This window comes from Excalfactoria chinensis, chromosome 3 (genome assembly GCF_039878825.1).
Source record: "Excalfactoria chinensis isolate bCotChi1 chromosome 3, bCotChi1.hap2, whole genome shotgun sequence".
Lineage (NCBI taxonomy): Eukaryota > Metazoa > Chordata > Aves > Galliformes > Phasianidae > Excalfactoria > Excalfactoria chinensis.
The window spans coordinates 96,955,492-96,982,398 of NC_092827.1; the positions used below are offsets into that span (position 1 = coordinate 96,955,492).

Genomic DNA, 26,907 nt, shown 5'->3' on the forward strand with positions numbered 1-26,907 from the left:
ATCTTCTACAGAGAGTCCAGCAGAGGGATGTGGAGATGGTGAGGAGCCTGGAGCATCTCCTGAACAAGGAAAGGCTGGTTGACCTGGGACTGTTCAGCCTGGAGAAGAAAAGACTGAGTGGGAATCTTATCACTGTTTATAAGTATCTGCTGGGTGGGAGACAGATGGATCAGGCCAGGCTCTTTTCAGTGGTGTGCACTGACAGAACAAGGGGAATGGGCAAAAGCTACAACACGGGAAGTTCCATATGAGCATGCAGAAGAACTTCTTTCCTGTGAGGGTGACAGAGCACTGCAGCAGGCTGCCTAGAGAGCTTGTGGAGTCTCCTTTGCTGGAGATATTCAAGGCCCAGCTGGGTGCTTTCCTGTATAACCTACTGCAAGGAACCTGCTTTAGAAGGGGGTTAGACCCGATGATCTCCAGAGATCCCCTCCTGCCCCTACAGTTCTGTGATTCTATAATAACAAAACTAACTACCTGCTGTGCTGGATTTCCAGGTGCTCCATGTGGGAGCAGTCAGTGTTTCTGATCAGAGGTAGGTGTTCTGCTCCCTTCTAGGGGGCTTCTGCCAGAGTGGAGGTGCTGACCATGCTCACAAGTGTGGCTGCGGGCAGGTACCTTGAGAGAGCAGCTTGAGGGTCCTGGCTCCACACTGCAGTGGCAGCACTTTCTTGCTGCCTGGCTGCATCTGACATCTCTCCCTCTTACACTGCTGCGGTGAAACAAGAAGAGCAAGATAACCTTGACGATTTTATTACCTAGGGCTCGTTCCTACTTCTCTTTTCCTTCTGGCAATGCTCCGGTTATTAATTAAAAAGCAAATGCTCCAGAAAAGGCCAACGTGCATAGCTCAGCTGGAAAAGCAGTAGCCCCTCAAAATAACTTTTTATTATGGCGGTGCACCCAATCGCTATGACAGCAGTGAATAAATAGCCCAGGAAAAAAACAGACCTGATTTAAAACTCAATCCAAAGTGAAGAGCTGAATCCTCTGAAAACATTCCTGCCTGGCTTTTGTGAATATCACACTGGCCGTGGAAAAGCTAAGGGTTAGAGTCACCCATTGGCACAGCTGCAGTGCTCTGGGTGCACGGCTTCACCCTAACCACCCCGTGAGAACAGTCTGACGCTCTGCAGTTTGCTGGCAAGGGCTGTACGCTGCTCTGAATAATCAGCATGGTGCTGCTGAGGGAAGGTCATGGTTTTGATACGTAGGCAAAAAGAATGATTCCTGATTCTGACTGAATTGAAGTGTGTACATGGCACCGACCATGGCTGCAATCAAAAGCATTTGCTTTCTTTCTCAGGACAAAAAAAAACCCAAACCCAGCAATTTACTATCATAATTGTAAGGAGAAAACTCAGCTTTGCAGACCTAAAAACACAAAAGTCCTGCAGAACAATTTTAGTATCACATTTTTCAGATCTTCGTTAAGTTTTACCCAATCAGCCGTCCAGAAGACAACTTAACTGTGACTGTGCTCCAGTGCTGTCCTTTGCATCCTGCTTTGTGCAGCCATGTGTGCTGAAGGTGGCCGTGGGACTGCGCTCCCCAGCAGTTACGCTGGCAGGCGTAATTAGTGTCTACTCCATCATCAGCGCTTTAAAAAGCGTGTTTTATAAGGTTAGTCACCACTCTGCCACTCCACTGCTGATCTCAACAGCTGTGTATAAAATCCTCTCCCCCAGCAGGCCCTGCCAGGCTGCATACGGTGCGTTCAAGGGAACAGCACCAATGATGACAGCAAGCCTGGGAACAGCGTGTCTAGGTGCTGTTAGGAACAGGCTCCCGTTCATGAATGGATAAGGTTGTACCAGGTCATGGCACTGGATGGTGTGGGATCAGGTGGATTTGTGGCTTCTCTCAGTGTTGTTTTCTCCTTGTGTTGTGTGGCCATAAGCAACAGGCCCTGCTGCAAAGGGGGAAAGAGATATAGGTAAAATCAAATAGATATAAATCTGAAAGTGACCGAGACACTTTTAAACAATGCCAGGTGCTGGCAGGGGCCTAGCATGATGCTGCACTAGCTGGTGCAGGCAGCGAGGAAGGAAGGAGACTAGTTTAAGTTAAGCAGACTGCTTTTGGCATGGGCTGCACATGGGCTTCCCATCCCCCTTCACTTTGCCAAGGGGTTGGTTAGCTCGTGTTAAACACAGTTAACAAGGAATGCGTCCTGTCCCCAGCGAGAGTGTGTGGGATACGGGGATGAAGCCTGAAGGGAGGGCGTAGCAGAGCGGAGCGCTGCTCACTGGGATTGTTTTGTGCTAATGAGACCTTATTACACCTGATGACTGACAGAGGAGATTGGGGTTTTGCATGGGAGCAGTTCTTGTGCAGCTGCTGCCAGCTGAGGAGCACTGAAGCCCCGCAGCCCCAGCTCCAGGAGAGAACTGCATTCACTCTTAACTCCTGCTGGGAACAGCTCGTTGGTGGTGCCAGGTAAGAAACCTCCCCGACCCAACGCTTTGCCCCACATGACGTGCAGATATGGGGAAGGTCGAGCTGCCTGTATTCAGGGGAGTGGGGCTGGAAAAAGAGCTCCTGCCTTACGCCCTGCCCAGGTTTTTGGGGCTGTCCCAAACACGACAAGGGCACTGCAGTTAGGCATTGCAGTTAGGCACTGCAGTTAGGCACTGCAGTTAGGCACTGCAGTTAGGCAGTGGGACGACAGTACGCTGCGTTGGTGGCAAGATCGGTTCTAGGTATTCTCCCCACTTCAGCCAGTTGATGAGGCTTGGCTGTGAACTGGACTGGGGAACGCGTTTGGGTTACACAACCCTTCCTCCCCATCACCTCCCCACGAGGTTTCACAACACAGCCCCATGACCAGCTGCAAGGCAGGCACTGCTGTGGGTGCGGGTCTGGGAGGAGGGAGAAATGTCCTTCCTCAAAGACAACAGGCCATTACACACATCCGAGGACCAAACCTTCCAGATTCAGTGTTTTTCTGCAGGCTCTTTAGCACCGAGTGTCATGCAGCACATTGCTATCATCCGTTTTTGTTTCCCTTCTTTTCTTTTTCTTTGTTTTGGTCATTGATCTTGAAGCATATTGCTATGAAATCTCCCTTGCAGTGGAGCCGAGCTCCTGCCTGCCAGATGCTTAATTCTCCTTTTAGCCTCGTGTTAGTTAATGGACAGAAATGCCTGCCGATGTAGGGTAATTCCTCCCTCTGCTGTAATCCTCCTGCTTCACCAGTAACGTCAGCTTTACTCAAACACCAGGCACATCTATAAATATTTGAAGAAGACTGGAGCATGCACCGTCCCCCTGCCCGCGTCACGGATGTCTGTCAGACTCCTGGACATGATTTTGGAGCAGCCTAAGAGACTTCTCCAGGAAACTTCCTGCAGGTTTTCTATGGCCTCCAACGTTTAAAGGCATGGGGGGTATGTGGAGCCGGGTAGGTGCTGTGGGGACTCGTGTTGTTCGCCAAACCACGTCAGCCTTTGTAAAACTGTGTCTTTTTGGGGAGATTCCCACTTTGCAGCGCAGGTCGTGTTTATGTGGCCGTGCCAGGTGACCATGAGAGGACTGCTTCGGCTGGGCCTCCCCATGAAGTGGATCGAGAAGGCGGGTGCTTAAAACAGAAGCAAATGGCACGTGTCCATTTTCCTTCAGTACAGGACAAAAAGATGCGGGGCTCTCAGTGCCCGGGAGCCATAACTGCCTGCTGTGACAGGATGGAGGGCTGCGCTCCGTGCCCTCACAGCTCACAGCTCTGTGTTTCCTTTCAGTAAACATCCAGGGCCGTGGAGATTTCTCCACTTCAGCAGACAGCTCAGCCAGGACCTGTGTGCTCATCGACTTGGCAGATAGGTAAGCAAGCAAAATGGGGGAAAAACCAAACTACGGAGGGTTACTAACAAGTGAGTCACGCAGGGCTCCCAGCAGCTCTGGAGGGCAGCGGCCCGCGCTGTGGGGACGGCCCCGCTGTGTGGACGGCCGGATGTACCGGCGGCCTGCGGGCACCGAGTTCCCTTCGGAGGACTTCTGCTTTTTACTGAAGCTGGAGGTGTCGAAAGGCAGCATGGCGGCGGGGGAGGGGATCGCGGCGGGCGGGCGGGCAGACCGCACGGTCGTGCGACGGCGCGTGGGACCGGCGGGACAGAGCGCCAAGGCCGGGGCGGAGGGAGGGACGCGGTGCGGAGGCCGGGCCGCGCTTTCTCCTCCCGCCCGCCCGTCTCCGGGGCGCCGCAGCGATCCGACAACCGCGGAGACGACGGGTAGGGCGGGAAGGGGCTGGAAGGGGCGCGGGGACCCCCCCCTTCCCCCGAGCCCGCCCGGCGCGCCCCTCCCCGCCGCCCGGCTCGGGGGCGGTGCCGCAGCGGGAGGAGCCGCCCGAGGAGCGCGAGCCGCGGGGGGTCGCGCGGTCTCCTGGGCGGAGGCGGCAACAAGTGAGGCGCCTCCCCGCCTCCTCCGTCCGGCCGCGCTCGGCCTTTCGCTGCGCGTCGCGGCCGTGATTTGTGGAGGACGGAGCTCGGGAAGCGGCGGCGGCGTCCTCAGGTGCGGAGCCCCCCCCGGCGGGGCCGAGCGGGGCGGAGGGCCCCCACCCGCGGGCGACCGGGCCGAAGCATGGTGGTGGTGGTGGAAGACGAGGCGGCGGCGGCGCGATCCCCGGCGGAGCCCCGCGGCGCAGTGGCGAGGTGCGGGCGGGGGGCCGCGCGGCGGGGCCGGGGGGCGGTTGTCCTGCCGCGGGGCGGGCGGGCGGGCTCGGGCCTCTCCTCGGCGCGATGCCGCTTCGCCCCCTCGGCGCGGTTCCGGCTCGGCGCGGCGCCGGGAGCCCCGACCCGGGGCGTAGCGCTGCCGCGGGGCCCGGCCGGGAGCCGCTGCACGGCTCGGCGCCTCGCGGCCCTCGAGAAGTTGGGAGGCGCGCCGTTGTCTCGCCGGGAGGGGCCCGTCAGCTTTGCGGCTGCGGTCGCGGCCGGAGCGCGGCTCGCGATCCGTCCGTCAGCCTGCGAAAAGCCGCCGCAGCCGTGAGCGGAGCGGCCCTTCGGCCCGTGACCTCCGGGGTTGATGATTAACCCGAACGGGAGGAGGTGCTCGGCTGCGGGCTGTGCCTGTCGCTTTTTTGTTCTTGTTGGTTGGTTTTAACGCCGAGACTTTCGCGGTGGTGCGGAAGGATGCGCGCGTGTAACAGCGCTGCGGCCGTGTGAGCGCCTCGCCTCCCGCCGCTCACCGTGGAGGAAACGCGCCCGGCGGTCCCGCGGGGGCAGCCCCGGGCCGCCACACGAAGCCATCGGTCGGAACTTGCTTTGAGCGCTTTTGTCGTCCGCAGGCTGGTTTTGCTCGCGCTTTTCTGTTTCCTGTCCCCACGTGCTATAAATAGAAGAGGAAAATGAGGTGCTGCTGCAGGAACTCGTCGTGAAGGTCACGCGTTCGGTTGTGGCCGTAAGGCAGCTCGGCAGGCTCCGCGCCTCGCTCCTGGCGATAGAACATCACCGGCGGTCGCTCCTTTGGTTACCGATGCCCGCGAGCTCCTCGGTTTCATTCTTCGTTACGCGGCGAAGATGCGGGTGAGGAAATGAGCGTTGAAGCAGCGCTTGCTCGGGCTTTGAAGGACGGGACGAAGATATCATGCTTTTACGTTCTCTGCTGCCAAACAGGTGTCGTTTTCTGTGTAAGTCGTGCTGTGCGTGGGGAGGGAGCTGCGGGCTTGGAGCGTTCATCTCCTTGCCTCGGCCAAGGGAAGCTCAGAGGAGCAGCGCTGCAAGGACGTGCCCGCAGCCTCGGCCATTGTCACTGTGCTGCCACCTGGTGCAGCTGCTCTCCTAGCCGGGCTGGCTGTGCTACCTCTGCCTTGGGATGGGAAGGGTGCTGAGAAGCAGCTGTGTCCGCATGCATCGAGGGGTGGTGTGCCAGGTCTGTGCTGTGCCGCTCCTGCTGTACAAACCCTGCTTGGTGTCGTGTTTTTTGTGCTGAATATGAGGGCCTGGCAGGCTTCTGACTGAGCTTCTCAAAATGTATCTTTATAACTTGCCAAGAATAGGCCAAAAAGTCAAGCCAAAGCCAAAAAACAGCTGTTGTCAAAAGCCATCCTCATTGCTTCAGCAGAGGTTTCGCGGCTTGTTTCATTTGATGGCTGTATCTTTGTAGTAAGCACCGAAGGGGGAAAAAGAAAAGGATTTCCTTAAACCATCGATGCTTTTAACGTGTCTGTTTTTCATGTTGGGAGGCTGCTGGAATTGCTCAGTTTCCAAACGCTTGGAACAGGCCTCTTCTGTTACCTCCCTAGCTGAGCTCTTTTTATTTCCCGGTATGTGTATTTATTTGTATGTTTTCCTCTTGCCGGGTGCTGGAAGTACGGAACTAGTTTTGAAGCGAGTGGGCAAATGTCTATTTACTTTTCTAATTTAAACTTTTTTAGAGCTTTTTGCTTTGTTTTATTTTTATTTATTTTCCGGATACACCCACATTTAAACCCCGGTTAAAAAACCAAACCCTCTTAAACCAAAAAAGCGACAGGTGTGGAGGAAGGAGGTTTTTGGTCGTGATGTTTTTGAGCAGGAGGAGGGTTTGATGTTTGTACCCGGCTAGGCTGCATTTGGAGAAGCACTTGGCTCAGGGAAGGTGAAATCTGCCGTATTTAGCTGCTTGAAACGCAGCGGAACCAGCTTAGTGAAGCTGGAGGTGCTGTGCGTGAATTCAGCTTGATCCTGCGCTTCTTCGCTGGTTTCCTTGGGCTTTTTCGGGTTTGAAACATGGAGATGCAAACAGCCCCCCCTCCCTAAAGTGTCCGGATGATGTAAAACACAACGAAGAGCCGGCCTCGTTAAAACATCCTGGGTGAGCTGATGTCTCAAGAGGAGCAATTAGCATTTAAATAAGGGAAGGAATCCCAGCGTGAGATGGGCGTGGTGCTGAGGCTTTGGAAGGGAGAGTTTGATGAAGAAAGTTTTGTCGTGGCTAAGTAAGCTTTGTCGTTGCAGGGAGATGCAAGAGCAAGGGATGAAAAACATCAGCTTCCAACTGGTTATGCTCATCTTTGCGGATGAATTCTGAGATCTGACAGTTGATAAATGACTTCAGTCGTAAGGCAGCCAGCTAAACCCAATCAGCAAGTCGGCTTGGTTTTTTGAGTGAATAGCTTACGTTCTTCTCTCTCTGTAAGAGGTGAATCCTCATTGGTAACCTGCTAACAGGGTGACAGGTCTGGATGAGACCTACCCAAGTGCTGCGGTGCTGCTTCCTGCGGCCAGCACCTGCCTGCTGCTCTGCTCGTCCTCCTGCAGCTGCTCCCCACGCACAGCCCTGTGTTGGAAATGTTCCTTCTGGCAGAGGGAAGCTGTGAGCCCTTCCAGCTGTGCACGAAGGCACTCTTTCAGAGGCACAGCAGCAGTGCTGCTGTAGTGCTGGGGTAGCTGCAGCTGTGCTGAGGGCCGTGTTGAGGGAGGAACTGGTAAGGCTGGGAAATAACCTTTCCACTTGCTCATCTTCAGTGCTGTGTGACATAAGGCAGCTAGCTGCTATGCAAATGTGGGAAAGGCTGTTCAGTGCAAGGAACTGTTCAGTCCAAGGCTGCTGGGTGTGGGACCACGCTGGGAAGTTGTGCTGTCCTACCTCGCTTATCTTGCATGATGATATTTGAAAATCAAATGAAGTTGTTGGTGGTGGAAGGTGGTCTCTGAGCTGGGTGATGTTACTGCAACCTGGTGATTTGCTTCTGAATAACAACGAGAACTGAAAGATGCAAAACGGCTGGAAATTGGGGACTTAAACCACAGTCAGTTATAGTAGATACTTGATATTACTGTGCAGGTACCAGGTGCAAAAGTTCCTGATTGGATTTAGAAGGTTATATGCTTATCTGCTCTTAATATCAGTGGGAATGGGAGTTAATTGCTTAACCTGCTTAAAGGCCTTTTGCGAAATCCTTGAGGTGTTATATGCATCTTTTGCTGCTTACAACTGGGGGGGGATTGCTCCCTCTTCCTTGAACATGATGGGTTGGCATGAGATCTGTGTTTTGTGTTCTGCAAGTTTGAAGAAGGAAAATGAACTTTTCTCAACTAGAAATGAATCCTATAGAAAGGTGAAAACAGTCTTCTCTGCGTTAGTTAATTACACTTGGAACCCGAACCAATTAAGGGGAAAAGGCTTTTCACGTATTGGGGTTCTTAAAAGCTTATTTAATTTAGTCCTGCAAATAGAAAGGCAAATGCAGAGATTTGGGGCAATATACTCACCTCGTTAATCTGGTTTGATTTGGCATCTGGTTGAATAATTGCATAGCACTTAGTCTGGGAGAGGTGGCCTGAGATGGCTGGGAAGGTTGTGAGCATCCCGGCGTCCCATCACACCTGGCTGCTGGCTGCAGAAACAGCAAATCCTGGAGGCTGCATTGAAATGGGGGTCTCTTTTAACCCTGCAGAGGGATGGTCTGGAGGTAACCACCTGATCAGGCGTACCGAGTTACAGCACCTTGCTTTCAAAACATGGTTCTTTGTAGCATGGCTTACGTGTGTCGGGCAAGAAGAGATACGGTGGCAGTAATGTTCTAGATGTGAAGCACAATAACTTAAATAACAGTGCTTAATGGTTTCGTTAGCTGGCTAAACGATCAGCGGTGTGTGTGCAGACATTGGAATGTGGCTGTGGCAGCAATGATTGCTGGTTTTAAGATAACGCTGGCTGAGATGCTAAGGAGATGATCTGGCTTGTTTGTGGGTTCTATGGTTATCTGCATATCTGGTAGATAGGCTACATCTTTTCAGTTTTTACTGATCCAGCGTAAGCGTACGAAGTAGGACAGTGCCTGTCCGACAGGCTGTAAGTGCCCGCTGAATGCAGCAGGTGGGCTTGCTGTGTTGCCCCTTTGCTTTGACACTAGCACTGACCCAGGTGCTCGGTGTTGAGGAGGCAGGTTGGTGGGTGGTTATCTGCTTCCAGCACCTGTGGAAGGGCAGTACTGCAGCTGAGCTAACCACTCGCAGTGAATAACGGCCCATTGCTGCAAGTAGTGGAAGGTGCAGAGCTCACAGACTGCAGCAGGGGAAGTGTCAGAGGTTGGAACCCAAAGGCAAGCAGCTTCTGGTGGCTTGGTGCTGCCGCTTGCCTGGCCGGCCAGAGGCTTTGCTGCGTGCAGTGCAAGGAGCAGGAGCAGCAGGGTGCTGTTATGGGGAAGCGGAGCAATAACAGGATCTGCTCTGGGCTCAGCTTGCCTCTTCTGTGCTGCTGCGGCACGGCGGTGAGTGAACCTGCTGACGGGAGCCAGCTGGGAGCTAATTGCCCTGTTATTGTTGGGTTCTTTTTACAGCCTCTTCAGTTCCCTGAGCTGACGCAGCCCAGCCGCTCGGGTGAAGGGTGAGATGGGGCTATGCAGTCTGTACGGGAAGAAAGAAATAACAGGAGAGCATCAGCTGTGACTGACGCTGCTTTAAGCTGCCGTGGAACTGCACCCCACCTGAAACTGAATGTGATGAATGACAGTTTTCTTTGAAGCATGACTTCTCTTTTATTTCCCATCCGATTAAACCTCGTCTCTGAATTGTGATTTACCACTCATGCAAAATGGAGCCTTCTCAGAGGCATTTTAAAAACTGAAGGTTGTGAATCAGGAGCTGCCAGCTCTGGGTTATTCCTGACGAACGTCACAATTCATAACTAAAGCCTGAACAACGTGTGGCCTTTGTGTACCGGGCTGGGAAAAACACACTGCTCTCCCTGCTGTAAGCCCTCAAACGCTGAGGGATTAAACGTGGGTGTTTTTATAGCAAGTGAAGACTGCTTTGTGGTCGCTATCGGTGTGCGTGGAGAAAACCTTTCACTCGTTCTCTAGTGAGAATGGTGAGGTTCATTCTGTCAGCCAGCTGAGGTTGGCAAAACCGGCTGTGATGCACCATGTGAGATTTTATTGAGAGAAAATGCTGCTTCCGTAAACGTGCTTGGAAGGCTCATCTCCTCACATGTCTCAGATCTGTAGGTTGTGTAATAACCTTCATATGCTTTTCATAACATGATTTATGGAGTAGCAAATACAGCAGCGATGTTAATTTCCAGCTTGTTTGAGGCTGTCCTTTTATTGCTGCATGTCATCTACTACAGGAATCATAAGACAAAGCAGACTTCTCAGAATGCCACCTTCGTACAGCAGGAGCTGTAAGAGCAGATGAGGCGGTGTGTGCGAGTGCAGGCAATTGCTTTAGAGCCTGATAAAGTCAGCCAGAGGTTAGAAGGACATTCCTTCATTTTGGTGGTGGTTTTTCCTTGGATGATAGCAGAGGCTTGGGTTGCTGCAGAAAGTTGGGAGGCCTGGTTTGGATAACTGAAAGACTGGGCCTTGTGCGTCCCATAGTACGAGATCTTAAAGGCTTTTTGCCCAGTTAGTTAACTTGCCATTGGGCTGTGTTATATGTGAGCATTAGATCAGCTTGTCTGGAGTGTATGAACTACAAGAGGCGGGATGGGAGCATTCCTGTGACATACTGGGTTAGTTGCCACATGGAGTGAGATCTTAGTGTGGGGAAGTTGTGACAGTTTATCTTTCCTTCCCATTTCTTTTTTCTTTTTCTTTTTTAACACTTCAGTTGGAAACAAGGGATTTTCACCCATCTGTTTGCAGGCGTATGTTTGTTCACCTTATTTTTAGAAGATGGGTCCAAAGCTTTTTATTCCCCCGTGGTTGCAAATGTAAGCTGCTGAATGAATGGAGAATGAATGGAGCAGTTGTTTCTGGAAGTCTGTAAGTAGCTCCCGTGTTGCTGCTGCAAGAGAAGGTCTTGTTACAATGGGGGGGGGGGGGGGGGGGGAGGTGCAATTTAGAGCTGCTTGACAGCAGGAGGCTTTACTTCAAAGCAAGAACAAGAGCCTGTTTGAAAGCCCTTCTGTAGGAAGAGGCTTCAGGTGGGCTATTGGAAAAGGAGGGATGATGAAGAGCTTTGTCACTGGGGTGGCTCCAGAACTTGAGGTTGGTGGGTGGAGGTATTTTCTGTTATGTAAGAGGAAGGAAATAAAGTTTCGGTTCTTTTGTCCCAGTTTCAGACTTGAAAAGCTAGCATGCCACCTGTAAATAAACCTGTTGCCACCTAACAGTCCTGCTTTGGTGCTGTCAAGTTTCAGGTGAACTTTCATGTTCGGGAGGGAGAGCTGGTTTGGGAAAGGAGTTGCTTTACTCCCTTTATCCATGCCATAACCTATTAAATGTAGTACAAAGGTGATAAACCATCTGTGATTCTATGCATGGTATGTTCCATTTCCTTAAATTATAGGGCATGGTCTGGGAGTAACAGGTTTAGTGAGTAATACTGGGACTGTTAAGGTTTCAGGTCCACTTAATCAACCCAAATGAGTGCTGATTGGTGACAGCCTGATGCTAGAAACTGAATTGAGGTCATGTCACGTTCCATGGGTCACAGGACAGCAGTGGCCTTCCATGAAGGCATTAATGGTGGAAACTGAAGGCGTTGGTCTGCTCAGCATTAGCCCACCTGCTGTAAGTGAGAAAGCTTCTTCAGCTGATGGGAGGATGCAAAGATGGCCGTGGGGAGTTGTCACTGCTCAAACTGCTTAGTTTTGAATGAATTCTGTTGTTGTGTTTAGCAAGGCTGACTACGGTATCTCTTATATTAAGTACTGCTGATATATGGCTCTAACAAGAGTTCACAAACACCTATGAGCTTAAAGCACTAAATGCTTTCTTGGTTGCCATATCAAAAATGGTTTAACAGAAATGGCTGAGGAAGAATGACAAAGATGTTCAGAGATGCAAAAGGCTTCCAGAAATAACAGGGCTGGAACTATTCACCCTGCAATGAAGGAACAGAGGGCGTGTAAAGGTCTGCTGCATAGCAGGGAAAATAATAGAAACTCTTCTATTTTTTGTGCTTTCAAAGAGTTCCCCGTCTGCCTGTTAATAGGAAAGCAAATTATCTGGAGTTCTTTCTGTAAGAAGAATTGAGAAGCTCATTGTTAGTGAAGTTCATCCAGCTGAAAATGTAAATAGGTTCAAAGAGGGAGCAGACAAAGTGAAATGAGCTTCAGTAACAGTAATTAAAGATGGTTCAGAGTAGTTCTTGTCCAGAAAGCGCTCCTGTACCTTACTGCAGCAAACCAGGTGAGTGTTACTAAAGAAATGCCTCGCTGTGCTATCATTGGGGTTTTCTTCGCTGGTGTGTTTTTCTTTTCTGTGAAGATAACCAGTGGGAAACAGAATGTAGAGCTAGATTGGCTGCAATTGAGACTATTTGCAGTTCCTTCTGCCTTGAGCTGTTCTGAGCAAACGCCAGCACGTCTTCCTGTCTGCTTTGTTTTTTGGGTTGTAGAACTCCACACCCAGGTTCATAGAATCACAAGGTTGGAAAGGACCTACAAGACCACATGGTCCAATTACCATTACCATTGCTACCCCAAGCTACTAAACTATGCCGGTGACTTTTGGTATTCAAGTATCTATGAATTTCTCCCACAAGTAAACAGTCCACCGAAAGGTAGTTCAGAGTGTGCATGAAACTAATGCAATTTAAAATGAGCGTGTACAGTTGTGTGTAGTTAGAAAAATAAATGTGAAGTTGGGAACATCCCAGGCTTTTTTTAATAACAGGTCAGGGGATCTTAAGCTTTTCTTTATGTTCTGAAGCTGTTGCTGTTCACGCCATGAACAGAAGTGAGGTATAAAAGACCTGGTGCATCTCCCAGGAGGGTAGAGGGACTGCAAGTAGCTTATGATGCATATAATGCATTTTTTATTATTCATGTAGTGCTGCTATTGAACTGAACCGGAAGCTGTGTGTATAAGTGCCATGAGGAATACCAGGCTACTGGATGAAGTTTTGTGTTGAGGTCGGCCTGCTGTAGCCCTGCTGCAGCCCTTCTCTACAAAGGGCTTGCAAAAAGGTTGGAAGGCTTTTAGAAAGCTGAATTACTGCTTTGTTTTGACTGCACCTTTTGAGCTTACGTGCTGAGGCTTGAGATCAGAGAATATCGTTAGTAAAAGCATAAAGGAGGAATGTTTTAATAGCAATTGGCTGGTCTCGAAGTCAAGAAATTAATGTTAGGTGTGCCTAGAAGCAGTACTGTTTTCTTTAGTACAGCTGTGATCTTGAACACAAGTGAATGCCCTCATGCAGGTCAAGGTTGTGCTGTGAACCTACCTGCTGGCTGGGAGCTGCTTCCAGTGCAGTGCTGCATTGCATTGTGCCCAGTGGTGATTTTCACACAGGTGAACTCTTTATTTGAAAAGGAGATAATGGAGCCTACTTGGGTAATTACTCTTATTTTAGGTGTTAAACGGTTGCCAGCTATCTGTCCAGTGTGTAGTTTATCTTGGCCTTAGGTATGGGCTGAGGTACATAAGAGCAGGAAAGAGGATTTGTGTTTTCCTGCCATTATTAAGGTACATGAGATAAGGATGTATTTCTTCAGTTTCCTGTTAGAAGTATGCTGTGAGCTCCGTTGCAAGGGTGGAGCTTGGGATGGGAGCTCGTCTGTGCACAGAGACTGATGCAGTTGCAGAGTGCTGCAGGGGGAACCTGAGCATCACAGCTGGGCTTCACAGTAAGAGGCTCCAGTGTTTAACAACCTGAACATCAAGAATAATCAACAAGTATGGTCACTGCTTGGTGTGGGAAATGAGACTCTGTGAGACAAGACTTGCTAATAAGGAACTCGTAGTAAAATAAAGCCAGTTGTACTGATTCTGAGAGTTACATTCCTGGAGGTGACGTGATATCTCAGCTGCCATGCAGGTAATTAATGCTCTGGTATTGTTAACAGGAGGTGTTTAGCTGAATATATGCAGGATGAACGGGACAAACTCGGTCTGACTTGCAAGGGAGTTTTTTTTGTTTTTTTTAGTTTCTTGCTTCATTCTGAAGGTTGGCAGGGTTGCCTTTTGAAGTGTGTCCATTTGCCCATTGGTTTCATGGCCTTTGTTACGAGTGCATTCTGAAAGAGTCCTTTCTCTGTCCCACCTTGAGGTAGGGCAAAACCTCCCAAAATCTCAGTGCTGCAGCGAGTTCCAAGTCTTGAAAATGTCTTAGTGGATGGATTGCATGGGGCTGCATTGGGGTCTTTAATACGGGTATGTTTTGATGCCCTGCTTCTGAGCCAAATTAGCACACCCTCCAGATCCATTGTGCTTCCTTGTCTTTATCTGATAGAATTGCCTTTTAGCCTTTCTTGTAGCTGCTTCCTTGCAATATCTTCCTCTTTTTCCTCCAGCTAAACCTCAGTGACTTTGCACTGCGATGTTTTAATAGCACTCAGGTAACAAATAATGCTGCAAATTGTTGTCACGTGTTCCGTTTGGCAGCTTTATGGAGTGATTACAGTAAATAGAATGCTGTAACAGCGCTAGTCAGAATTCATCCGCAGTATCCGAACTACGGCCTGTGAAGCTCATGCTAAGGCCATATGTGATTCATCACATGTGCTTGGAGGTGCTTGTTCTTTGACCTTGAGCTCGGCCCTTCTGTTGGGGTGCACGGCCTCCTGTTTGTGAGTTCTTGCTTCCAAGAAAGAGTGGCCTGTATAATTCCTGGCAATGAAGCACACATGCTCATTTTATACCAACTCTTGTAAGTTTCTGAATAGGTTTCTTACCAGCTCCTGGAATATGTTCACTCTTGAGATAAAGCACAAAATAATGCCGTTTTCAAGCAATCAGTGAGCACTTCTTCTCACCGTTTTGCACTAAGGTTACGTGGACTTATGGATTCTCTTGTGGCTCATGGCCTCTCTGTAGTAGCTGCTTGTTTCTGTTATAGTTCCAGTAGAGTGGTGACTCACTGCCTGGTCCCACAGTGATGCTGCTTGTCTTCCCAGGTTCTGCTTTCCCATCCATCTCTTGATCCCACTGCTCCTTCCATGCTGTGCAAATGCATTTCTTCCTGTTAATGTCTTAGTTGGACTGAAGTGGAGTGGAGCTGAAGGAGACAAATGTCCCATTGCCCTCTCCCCCAGCTTAGGCAGAATAAATCTTTTCAAGTACTGTTTTTGCAGCAGGCCCTCGGTTTACCGGGAGTATGGTTAATATTAACCCCTTCCTTCTTGTCACGTGGATGTTTCTAAAGACTTTGAACAGATGGATGCCATGTGTGGTTGTGTCGGTACCACTGCACTGCTGGAAGTTGCACAAGCAGTTATACAAAGCGTAAATGATTGCTAGGACTGCCTTCAGATTAGGGTAGCTGAGAAGCTGAAAGCAAACATTGAAAACCCATGTGTCAGATCACCTTTGGATGTACATATCGCATCCCAGCTGGAACTGGAGCAAGGTGTTGTAGGATATCCTTGTTCCCAAGGTTCTGCATACTGTGCTTTGCTTTAGCAGTACATAGTATGTGCCTGTATCTTACTCTTTGTGCAGGTTAGCTATATGTGCTCAACTTTTCTGTTTTTAAAAGCAAAACCAGCAGGATATTTCTCAAGTAAAGTATTGCTTTGTAATGCTCTTTGTAGTTCTTCAACGAGTTCTTTATACTGCTCTGGTTGGATAGGTTTAAGTGTGAACCAAATCACTTTTAGGGTGTTTGTTTTTTCTTCCGCTTCCCTAGCAGATCTTCCATTCTCATCAGTCAAAAGAAGGGCAGCTGGAAGCTCTGTAATACAAGTGGTGATGGAAGAAGCTATTACTGGAATAGGAAAAGTGCTTGTGATCTGCCCCGACTGCTGCCAGTAAGCTGTGAGTGGGAGCTGGGTGCCCTCACGTACCCCGTGCTGCTGTTCCATAGCAAGCTGCTTAGGGCACAGACCTGCACTGCCATCGTGCTTCAGTCGATCATTGCTGTGTCAGCAAAGCAGATGAGGAACAGAGAACAGTAACAGCGTTAAAAATGCCACTTCCTCTTCCCCTGTTTTTATGAGGACTGTAGTACTGTGCTTCACTGGTAAATCCTGTTCCCTTGATGTGAAATGGCCCAGCTGGCATCATCTTATTGTTTCCGTCTTCAGGTGACATGATTCGAGTTAATATTAAACTGCAGGCTTACGTGTTTGATGGAAATAGCCTTTTGGGTGTCTGTTGATCGTCTTCGACTTGCTTTTGGTTCAAGAACTCAATCAGCTGCTCCAAGTGCTACACACAATTGCTTTATTTAGATAAAGGTTTCCTTTTTAACATAGCTGCTTTTATTCCTTTTCCTTGTATTGATATTTAATGCTACATTACCTGTCTTTGCTCAGGCATCTTAGCAGCAATACCTTCTTAGAAAGCAAGACTGAAAGTGATGTCAGAAGTGCTGTTATGTGGGGCTGATAACGTGTACCACGCATTAGACAGAACCGCCGAGGCTTTCCCTAGGCTGCTCTTTTTGTCATGAAACATTGTGCCAAGTCTAACGGAGCTCTTGCTGTCCCTTTTGCTGCAGGGAGTTGCTACAGGTGTGGGAATAAAAGATTGAGGAAGATCTGGTAGGTGCTGAATTTGAATGCTTACCCCAAAGACTTAAAGATCGGGAAGGTTTTGTTTTGTCATTGAGATAGGCTGTACCAATGGAGTGTCATTGTATTGGAAATGATCTTAGCAAGATGGATTGCAAAAGTGTTGAATGCTGTGGTTTAGTAGCTCGGGGCAGTGAGCGGATCAGCTGCTAGTGCTGTGTATTCTGGAAAATCAGGCTGTGGCTGAGCTCCTGGCACTCCTGCCTTTGCAATCGCTGGGTGAGCCTCTCACCCCGCTGTCTCAGGAGCACAGGGATCATAGGTAAAGCACCACGTCATTTGTTGTTCCGCTGCAGAGTGCTATAAAAGCAGCGGAGGACAAGGGGTGTGAGCGCTGATACACGCCGAGCTGCGGGGAGTGGTGTGAGATGTGGGACTGCTGCTCTCTATCCAGTGTTGTAGTGTGTGCTTAGGGACAGAGCGGGCAAAGCTGTTACCTGATTGTAGCTGAAGCTGCCGGTGCTTTTCACAGTTCAGGTATTTAGTGTAAGTGGTGACAGTCACCGCAGATACGTTTTTGTCTTTGAGGTATGGAAGGAAACAACTTAGGACAGCAGATCTCAGAGTTGGCTGAGACATGAAGTAAATCTGGCTTGAGCACACCTGAAGATACGCATACAGATGCAGGGTGAGGTCGAATGAAGGAAGAACAGGCATTTCTCTCTGGATTCTAAGAGGTGTTTCTTTTTCAATGCCTTTTTTGAACTGCTGATTGATCTGCTGTGTGAGGAGACAAGTAAGTACATGGTGCACTCCTCAGGTGCAGCTTCCTGACTGCTGCTGCTCTTTGACTTCTAAGCCAACATCTACAACTGGGCTTTTGTGTTATTTTGTATTATTTCACTTGTTTTCTGGTCTCGTGTAATCACCCATACTTCTGGGGAGTGAAAGCTTCTTTGTAGAGTTCCGTGTGTATCTTAAAGGGAGCCTTGACCTAACTCTGTTGCTCATCTTAAGTTTTCAAGTCTGGCTTCTGAATTTCGAATGAGTTGTTAAATGGTTTTTAGTTGGTTCTTTACCCTCTGGGCAGGTGAACAGTTCTAGCATTATTTCAGAGGAACGCTGTTCTGGGTTGCTTCATGCACTGTTTCTATGTCGTTCATTCTGAGAGCTGTGAAGGAGAGAGGAGTTGATGCATTTTCTCTTCTCCATAAGAACTGGACTCAGAATAGCTTGTGCTACAACAAAGACATGCACCCGTCCTATTCCCAGTCTTACAGATGCTGTGAATCTCTGCTTTTAATTTAAGCCTCTTCAGTTGCGTTTCCTTCTGTAGCAGTAAGTACGCTTGGCTTTCAGCTGCCATTCTCTTCCTTTTCTACTGGGAGGAAAAGAAAAGTCAGAGTCTGTGGTATCTTCTTCTGTCTGCAGAGCTGTGAATATCAGCAGCGCAGCTGCTTGCTTTCGTCAGCCTCTCTCCCGCAGAACAGCCAAGTGAAATGGATGGAGACAAACTATGCTTGCAAACTCAGCTTTGCTAATTTTGTAGTCGGAGGGTCAACAAATACAAGTATAAAAGCTTGAAACTCAATTTTAAAAGAACCGACTGTATTGTGTAGCAGTGCACGCTGTGCTTTTAAAGCTCACTTTGCTAGCAAAACTAAACAAACTTCTGCCTCTCATTGCCAAGCTGAGGGCTCAGATTCTGGATGTTGGTGGCCCTGCCTGTGACTGGCTGCAGGTGTGCACATATTTAGAGGTAGATTAATCTCTGCTTTTTTGACTGTAGGTGAACGTTGTCCTTAGGTTGTTCCCTTACACATCATTCTTTGCAGAGTCATGGTGGTTGGAAGGGACATTTGTGGATCATCGAGTCCAACTCCCTGCTAAAGCAGGATCCCTACACCCATTAGGTGTTCATAAGCATTACAAAGATCCCCTCTCAGTCTTGGTCGGGCTGGGGATCCCCGGGTCTTTCTGCTTTCCCTCATGAAGATGCTCCAGGCCCCTGATCATCTTTGTGGACTGTATTTAACATGAAAGAGGTTCGCATTGTTATGGAAGTGGGAATTTGATGGGAAGAACACTAAGAATCTGTCATTTCTTCTCTTTTCAGATATGAGAAATGAGTGTTGGACGCAGAAGATTAAAGCTGCTGGGAATTCTGATGATGGTAAACATTTTTATCTACGTGATTGTGGAAGTCTCAAAAAGCGGCAGCCAAGAGAAGAATGCGGAAGGCCGTGTTATTATACCGCAGGACAATTTCTGGAGGAAATTTACTCCCCACAAAGCCTATTGGAACAGGCAGCAACAGAAGCTTGAACTGCTGTACAACCCAATTCTGAGTCTGCTTTCCAATATGACTGTGGAAGAGAACTTGATATTGAACTCAAGCGTTCTCAATTCCTGTGACCCCGACCCGTGGGTGGCTTCAGAGGTTAGTGACTTCGCAAGTTTGCCGGACAGATTCAAAGACTTTCTCCTCTATTTGAGGTGTAGAAATTACTCCTTAATAATGGATCAGCCAAACAAGTGCAAACATAAACCTTTTCTGCTGCTGGCTATTAAGTCACTTATACCACATTTTGATAGAAGGCAAGCAATTAGGGAATCTTGGGGCAAGGAAATAAACTCGGGAGATATAACGGTCAAAAGAGTCTTCTTGCTTGGGCAGACCCCACCGGAGGATCATTTTCCTAACCTGTCAGACATGGTAAAATTCGAGAGCGAAACTCACAAAGACATTCTCCTCTGGAACTACAGAGACACTTTCTTCAACCTGACTCTGAAAGAGGTACTGTTTCTTAAGTGGGTGAGCAGTAGCTGTGCGGACGTCCAGTTTATTTTTAAGGGTGATGATGATGTCTTTGTGAATACCCATCAGATCCTGGATTACTTGAAGAGTTTATCAAAGGACAAAGCCAAAGACTTATTTGTAGGCGATGTGATCAAAGATGCTGGACCTCATAGAGAAAAGAAATTGAAGTACTATATCCCAGAAAGTGTTTATGAAGGTTCGTATCCTCCGTATGCAGGAGGCGGTGGGTTTCTGTACTCTGGTGACCTGGCATTAAGACTGAATAATGCGTCTGACCAGGTACTCCTGTATCCTATTGATGATGTTTATACTGGAATGTGCCTTCAGAAACTTGGGCTTGCTCCAGAAAAACACAAAGGTTTCAAAACATTTGATATTGAAGAGAAATACAGAAATAACATATGTTCCTACACAAATTTAATGTTAGTGCACAGTAGAAATCCTCAAGAAATGATTAAGATTTGGACAAGCTTGCAAGATCCACACTTAAACTGCTGAAGCAATGCGTATAAATACCTTAAGTCCAAACAGCTTTCCAAGTTAGAGTCCGACTTCCGTGGTGAACCACTGAAGCTCTGTTTAATAGTTCTTTCCCAGTTTTCTCCAGAAACTTCCTTCACGTACTTGAGTGAAGCGGCAGTGGTCACACTGAGAGGGTGGCGCAAAGACTTGGTCCTGTGGTCATTGTGTTTCAGTGGCAGTCTAAATTTTAAAGAGGACTGGAAGTAACTGGCTGTCAGCTCCTGGTGCCTGCTGCAGAGCATCCTTCCTTAATTGTGATGGTAGCAGATACGTTCTTTTTCCTTAAGTAGTGTTTGTGTGTGGAGACCACTGTAAATTTGGAACTCACCGATTGGGGGAATGCTGTTTTACTCTATAAAACACTTTTATGGAACTTCAACTATTGATATATATATATATTTTAATTTATAGTTTCCAGTCTTTATGCACCCCGGACCAGTATTTTCTCCTTTACACGTAGTCCTTTGTGCAAAGAATGCCCGTGTCTGAAGGATTGACCCTTTTATTATGTGTTGGTTTTCTTTTTATATACAAAAAAAAGATACAATATGTTTTCAAGCACCCCGTGAAAGACCTGAATGTGTAAGGGAAAGGAGGAACAAGTTCTGTTTGTGGCTGGGCAGTGGGTACAGTTCTGCTGCCCACCCTGAGCTTACATATACAGCAATGCTGACTTTGTTACTCGCAGTATCTCTGTGAAAGCTACCCCTCGGTCCATCCTCGTTCTCTGCTTTGGCACTAAAAGCGATCAGGTAGCTGATAGGTAAAAACAACCCAAACTACACATTGCTTCTAAGAGCGTGGTTTGGATCTCCTGTAAAGCGGTGTCGGATTGTGCAGTTCCTAACAGGTTTGAGCTTTGAAATACAATTGGAAGTTGCATGACGTCTTGTGTAGAGTTAAACATGTTCTCAACTCTCAGATTTTCTTCTGCATTTCCACATCTTGCTTATGAGAGTTATTCTAAATAGTGATTGCTTCCTTTGTATATGTAGAAGTGCCTGTCTATTTATTGTTCAGATGGAAGACCAAAACATTTTCTTAAATATATTTTGTGTAACATTTTATTTGTATAGTGTCGTCACTCAGATATTTAAATAGAGCATGGTATTTTAAACCTGTGAGATGTGTAATGTTCAATAAAGCTAATTGTTATTTTTGAATTTGAAGAAATAAAATGTGATTTAAATATGTCTTGCAGTGCTTCATTTCAGACGCAGTATTGACTTCATTGCACTCTACTACATGGCGTTCAGCAATGCATTGCAGGAGTTACAAGGGTCCGTTCAGCAGCTTTGGCACTTGGGTAGTAGACAGCCAAGAAGATGCTGTTGAGGTTGTCCTTGAATTTGTTAGATGCTGTAATAGATGAGCAACGGGTGATAGAGAAATCCTGAGGGTAGGCAGGTGAGCAATGCATTTGGTGATGGATCAAAGAGCGGATTGCACAAAGGGATGGGGGAAGAGAGGAAGAACTAAAAGTTATGGAGTAAGATGGGGTGGAGTGCACGTGTGATACTAAGCAGCTAGGGAAATGGGTGGGATTGCTGGTGTTAGTCACTGCTTTATACCATTCCGTAACCATGAGGTGGAAAAAAGGCTTCTTGCGTGGGACTCGAGTAAGGAAAAACAGGCTGCAGTGATACTGGGCAGGGGAAGTGCTGAGAGAAGGCATGAACCCAGCTTCAAAGTGATGCAAGAAAGGAAAAGGAGGGAAGAGGAGAAAGCTGAGCACGTGGCCTCACTGGCTCAATAGGTAAAATTCTCTCCCATGGAGAAACAGTTCTGGAAACAGCTGGAGTTGGTGGAATAAGGAGCAAATAGAGACCAAAGGCAGGGAAATGGGCTGCAACAAGAAGGCAGGATGATAGAATCATAGGGTACAACGTGAGTGTCTGCTGTGGAACATAATGAAGGATGTAGGGGTTTGGGAACAGTTGGGAATGGAAGATGGCAAACCTTTAAAAAGCAGCGTTAGGATGTTGTATCATACATAGGATATACACAGGGGCTGGCAGGTTTAAATGAGGATGAAGTCTTCTTGGAATCCAGCAGGGAAAATGAAGTGCTTCAGTGATTAAATGACATTGCATCAGGTTAAGCCTTTAAAATGCATTAGCTCCTTTGCACGGAGGTTCAGACCTTTGCTTCCCAGTCCAATTGGGAGGAGGAAATAACGAGCCTTGGGATGAGGAAGGTAAGTGAGCTGTAATTAATGCACGGATCACAACGTTTATCTCTCTCTCTAAGTACAAATTTCCTGTGACTTGGAACATTCATAGCTTTGTGTTTGAATTCCAGCCCGCTCCTCCCCTGCACATCCCTATGGCGTATTGAGGTGTGGATGAATCCAGACTGGATTGGTGGTAAGAACATTGGTGACAATCCTTTCTGCTCTTCAACATACCGTTCAAAGCACCACAAGCCAAACCTGAGAAGAGTTTTGGCCGGAGAATAACCAGCAGAGATTAGAATTTAATGGAACTTTTGTGTTAGATAAGCATCTCAGAAAGGATTCATCGAGGATTCATGAGGTAACCCTTCATCTGGGGCTTTGTGCTGTGGTGATGAGCAATCCAGCTTTCACCATCAGCTGATGTGGCTTTCAAAGGGCTCCCTGAGATCTGGCCGCCTTTCCCTTCCGGCTTATTATGCCTCACACAGGTAAGATTGTTGCTGGTCTGTGTTTTGCCTGAGGGCACCAATCCAAATGGGCTCGTGGCTACTTCCTATTCACAGGATAATAGCAAACCAACATAGCAAGCAAATAGGGCAGGGAGCTCCTTAATGGGTTCCGTTTAGAGTCGGTGTGTGGAGATGGCCTGGGAAGAGGAAGTCAGCCAGCATGAGCACAAAGCATCGCTCTTAGTCTTTTAACTTTAGGATGTGCTTGCAACCCTCTAATGTGTGTTTGTATATGTGACCTGATTTTTTTCTGTTCTCTCTGTGTCGTTCCATTCTTTTTGCTCGAATTGCCCTCCAGCCCAAGGACTCAGACATGTGGACCAGCTGCTTAGAACCAGCCCAGCATCCTTCCTTGCTGCAGGGCTGTTTGGTAACGCGCAATATCTTTGCTTTCTGACAAACTGTGGAGGGAGACTCAGAAGTTCCACGTGTAAGTTTATGGCCCAGGTGCTCTGATCGGGCCAGGAGTAACACGTCTGGTACATGTTACGATTCCTTCCCACTGAAACTAAGACAGATAAGATCACAGAGGCCTGGCAGGTGTGACTCAGTTCTGACTGTGGGTGTATGGAGAACTCAGTTCTTGAGCTAGCACAGCGGGAATTCCTTGAGCCCTGAAAGACAAGAGTTAGCAAGATTGAGATTTCCCCAGTCACAAATGTTGGAAGATCCCTAATCAGCCTAGGCTCCTTGCCTAGCTCTGCTTGTTCAGCTAGTGACCTGTATTGCACTCCCCAGTCTCTGCTGTACAGCCCCCCCATCTAAGTGCATCCCTATATCTTTCCACGTTGTTGTCCTGTCTTTGTTTCCTTCTATTCCGTATTGCTACGGCTGTTGGTAGAGTTCTTGCTTTTTGCTGAACCTTGCTCTTTCTGTGGGCACTACAGACATGTCCTTGCTGGTCTGCCAGCTTAGCGCACACACGATGAACTTCTGAAACTCTTCCATAAGATTTGTGACTTCCTTCCAAGAAGACAAGCCGCCCATTGGCACCGTGAATTTGAGTTACAACTTAAAGAATACAACGCCATTCTCCAATTCACCTCTTCCCTGTTTTCCTACTTGCAGGATCACACCGTTTATTGATGCTTTCACTACACTTGTTGTTGCTGTTGTTGTTTTCCCTACCCCCACCCTGATATCCCCCAGCATTCGCTGGTGGGCTGCTGTGCTGCTGCTAGGGAAGGTGTGGGATTCATTCTCCGTACATGTAACTACTCAGCCCAGTAGGGAGGCCAACATCTGCCAGCTCTTGCCAGAAAACAAAACTGAAAGCTCTCCTTGTGTGTAGGGGAGGTTAGAAATACCCACTTTTAGACCAAAATTGTTTTGAAATGGAACTACTACACTTCAGTAACGCTACTGAAGAAAATAAAAGCGTGCGTATGTACCTTTTGCCTTTCTTTTTCAAAATCTTCATCGCTGTGTTTGCATTTATTGTCCTGCATTCAAGCACACGAATGACTGGGGGCAGGGAAGGGGAAAGGCAGAAATCCCTGCTGCAAACAGCACAACTTGCAGGTAAAGAAAAAAACAGGGTAGGAAATAGCAGGCTGATCTGAAGGAACAAATAACCCATTGCTAAAACAGGCCCATTGTTACGCACTGTGTGAAGCTGAGGGAATATCTTTGAAGATCTGAAACCAAGGGAGTCTGTCTGCTTTTGTTTCCTTTCAGTCATCCTGGTACATGAGGAAACAGGCTTCTGCTCTCGGTCTGCCCATTGCACAAGAAAACGGAGTGATTACAAATAATAGTAATGAGAATGCCCACCATCTTGCTGGCTGCTGACCACTTCCCAGGCCAAAACAAACATCAGACAGGCCAGTGGATTATCCCATTTTTCGTAAATCCACCCTGTGTGGTTTTGATACAGTCCTGGCTGCTTGGTGGAACTGTTAACGAAGATTAGATGAAGATAATGATGAGTATCATTGAAGCTGAAACGCAGGCGATGCTTTAAAATACCTTGAGATTAGATGAGTTTCAGGAGAGAAGAGCTGTGCGGTCTGGGTTTGTTCACGCTCTGGTTTTCACACAGGGTCCCTGCTGGAGTGGGTCTGGGGGCTTGCTCTTACTGTGCCATCTGTCATTGGTTCTCTGCACAAATGTAACCCGGATTGCTCTAATTTATGTTCCAGCAAGGCTGGTGTTTGGCCAAACCAAGGCCAGGTTGGCCATCAGTTCCCTCTTCAGTATCAGGTACTGGCAGTGGTTGATAGCACATGCTTAAAGTGTTACGGAACAGAGGAAGTGCAGAGCGCCTCTGGGAGCCAGGGGGGCCTCTCACCCTGACGTGGTGCTGAGACCACAGTGCTTGGTGCTGAGCCAACAGAGTATCTTCAAGGAAAAAATGAGATGAATTCCTGGAACCTCCCTGCATGCTCTGGCAAAGATGTTTGCGACATAATTACATGCTGTGTGAAAAACCAGTATCTGGAACTCCAAGAATGAGGTGGTTGTTCGTCAGCTGTCTCCTCCTGCCCTCACAGCTGGGTGGGTGAAGTTGCTCACCCCCATTCCTTATCAAAGCCTGAATCTATGCCTGAAAGCCTGCAGGGTTTGCTTGAGCAGTAGAAGCTTACCATATGCTCTGGGAGCTGAGGGGCGTCATGGAGGACCTGTCTTTGGACCTTCAATTGAGCATCTCAAATGCTTTCAAAACATTTGTTCTCAGTCTTAACTTTGGAGCTAATTTCCTACTGTTTGTTGCTCCAAGACTGTATTCTTTGCTGTGTTTTCCTGGCCTAGCTCTTGAGCATTACTTGAGCAGTGCTGCGTGCTGCAGTTGCAGCTGCCTGCTGGAAGCTGTACCCACTTAAGAAGTGGAACATGTATCTGTGTCTGAGGAGGATGAACTGGCACGGACCCAGTGTTGTAACTCTCAGATGACATCCAGTCCCTCATCCTACTTTTTGTGCTGGAGCTGTCTGAGAGGTCTCGGTTTGGAGCATGTTTTAGAGCAAGCAAGAGCATAGAGAGCAGGAGGTAGCACAGGCCTCCTGGTTCTGCTTTCACTTGGACGCTTATGAAAGTAACACCCTTTCCCCTGGTTTATTTTTGCTTGTTTGCAGGTGGTCTGTAGTGGATTTTCCCTCTTTTATGGTGTATGTTGTACGCAGCTGGTGGTTAACGTGAAGATCTGAATCATTCACTCCGGGTAATTCATAGTGACCTAATTACACGGAAGTTTTGCGCTGAAATTTTTCATGGTAGTTGATAATTAGAACAGTTCCCAATTCCCCACCTTTATGATTCAGCCCTTTGCCTTCCATGCCCCCAAAGAGGCAAACCAGGAGGCACGGACCGCTCCTGTGCACTGACCCCAAGGCCAAAACATGCTGCAAAACAGAAACACTGGGGTGGCTTTCTTAAAGTTTCCCTTCCACCCACTTCTCTTCAAATTCCCCTTTTCTTCCTTTTTCATTTCTGGTCTCTTCTGGCCGTCCCAGCATCTGGATTGTGTCTTTTATGATGATACACGGCATGGCGTGACTCCAGCCTGAGCTCCAGGGAATTTTTTGTTCATGTTAAGAGTTGAAAATCTTTATAAACACATCATTGGAGGGAAAACACTCTGGTATTTACTAAAGAGGATCAAGAATGAGGAGATCTCAGAACTGATACCAGCTGCGTCATGTCTTCCCAGCCTGACATTTTCTGAGGGGAAAAAAGGATCATCTCTGCAATTCAGAACCGGGTGATACAAACAGATGTGGAGATGTGGTGAGCAGCTTTTATTGCTGACTGCTTGGGCAGACCTGAAGGAAGCTGGGTGGAAGGAAGATGAAAGCAGTGGGGATGTGGCCTAACCCAGAGTCAGATCTTGAGGCTGCTGTGAGCAGTGGTCAAAGCCAATCACACACTGAAGGTCATAAGGAAAGGAACAGGGTACATCTCTATGCCACACTAAGTTCATCCATATCTTTGTTAGTATGTACACTTTTGGTTTGCTCATCTAAATATGTAAAGGAGAAGAGCAAATGCTTCAGAAACAGACCGTAAGGATCCACATCAAACAGGGTTCTGTTTTGGGAACAGCTGTTGGGTTTGGACAGCAGTGACAGAAGAGGGGAGAGAGAAAGGCTTGGAAAAGCAAGTAGTGGGGTCTGCTACAGGAGCCACGAGGAGCTGAGAACAAACCAGCAAATGGGGTTTTTGCACAGCAGACAGTGGGGCTGCGGAACTGCCTGCTTGATGGTCTTCAGGTGCTAAAATTTACATGGGCTCAAGGGGAAACACTGCAAGTACTTGAAAAAGGAACCTGGTTCAGGAGCATGGTATGTGGGTGTCACTGAGTGGGGATCACAGCTGGCTCAGAATGTCCCCTGGGCTGCCGAGGGCTGAAGGCAGGAAAGTACTGGGGGGTAAATTCCTCTCGTGTTTGTCTCGTTCTTGCTTTTCCTTGGTTATTTGCTTGTGGCCACTCTGAAGGCACGGGCAGTGAGCTTGGACCATTGGACCAACCCACTGCCACCTTCCTGGCTGGTCATTTTGTCCAGAGCCAGCCCAGAAGTCTTTGCTTTCTTCACACACGAAATGCCAGCAATTACTGGCAGCGT

The 26,907-nt window shown here is 48.1% G+C and overlaps 1 protein-coding gene across 9 annotated transcripts; it reads left to right on the forward strand.

The window, feature by feature from the left end:
- Positions 1 to 4,113: 4,113 nt before the first annotated feature.
- B3GNT2 (UDP-GlcNAc:betaGal beta-1,3-N-acetylglucosaminyltransferase 2) lies at positions 4,114 to 20,853 on the forward strand. Of its 9 annotated transcripts, none has more exons than XM_072332762.1 (3): positions 4,237 to 4,646; positions 5,279 to 5,620; positions 18,434 to 20,853. In XM_072332762.1, exon 3 carries the CDS (start codon positions 18,443 to 18,445, stop codon positions 19,634 to 19,636), a length of 1,194 nt encoding a protein of 397 aa, XP_072188863.1. In that variant the 5' UTR covers positions 4,237 to 4,646; positions 5,279 to 5,620; positions 18,434 to 18,442; the 3' UTR covers positions 19,637 to 20,853. The 9 variants fall into 9 exon arrangements, with proteins under 9 accessions (XP_072188867.1, XP_072188863.1, XP_072188862.1 ...); XM_072332761.1 differs by having other exon boundaries at positions 5,279 to 5,606; XM_072332763.1 differs by having other exon boundaries at positions 5,279 to 5,516.
- The last annotated feature ends 6,054 nt before the right edge of the window (positions 20,854 to 26,907 follow it).

Bases quoted from the DNA above. Each gene is read 5' to 3' on its own strand.
- B3GNT2 (XM_072332766.1), top strand. From the start codon at position 18,443: ATGAGTGTTGGACGCAGAAGATTAAAGCTGCTGGGAATTCTGATGATG.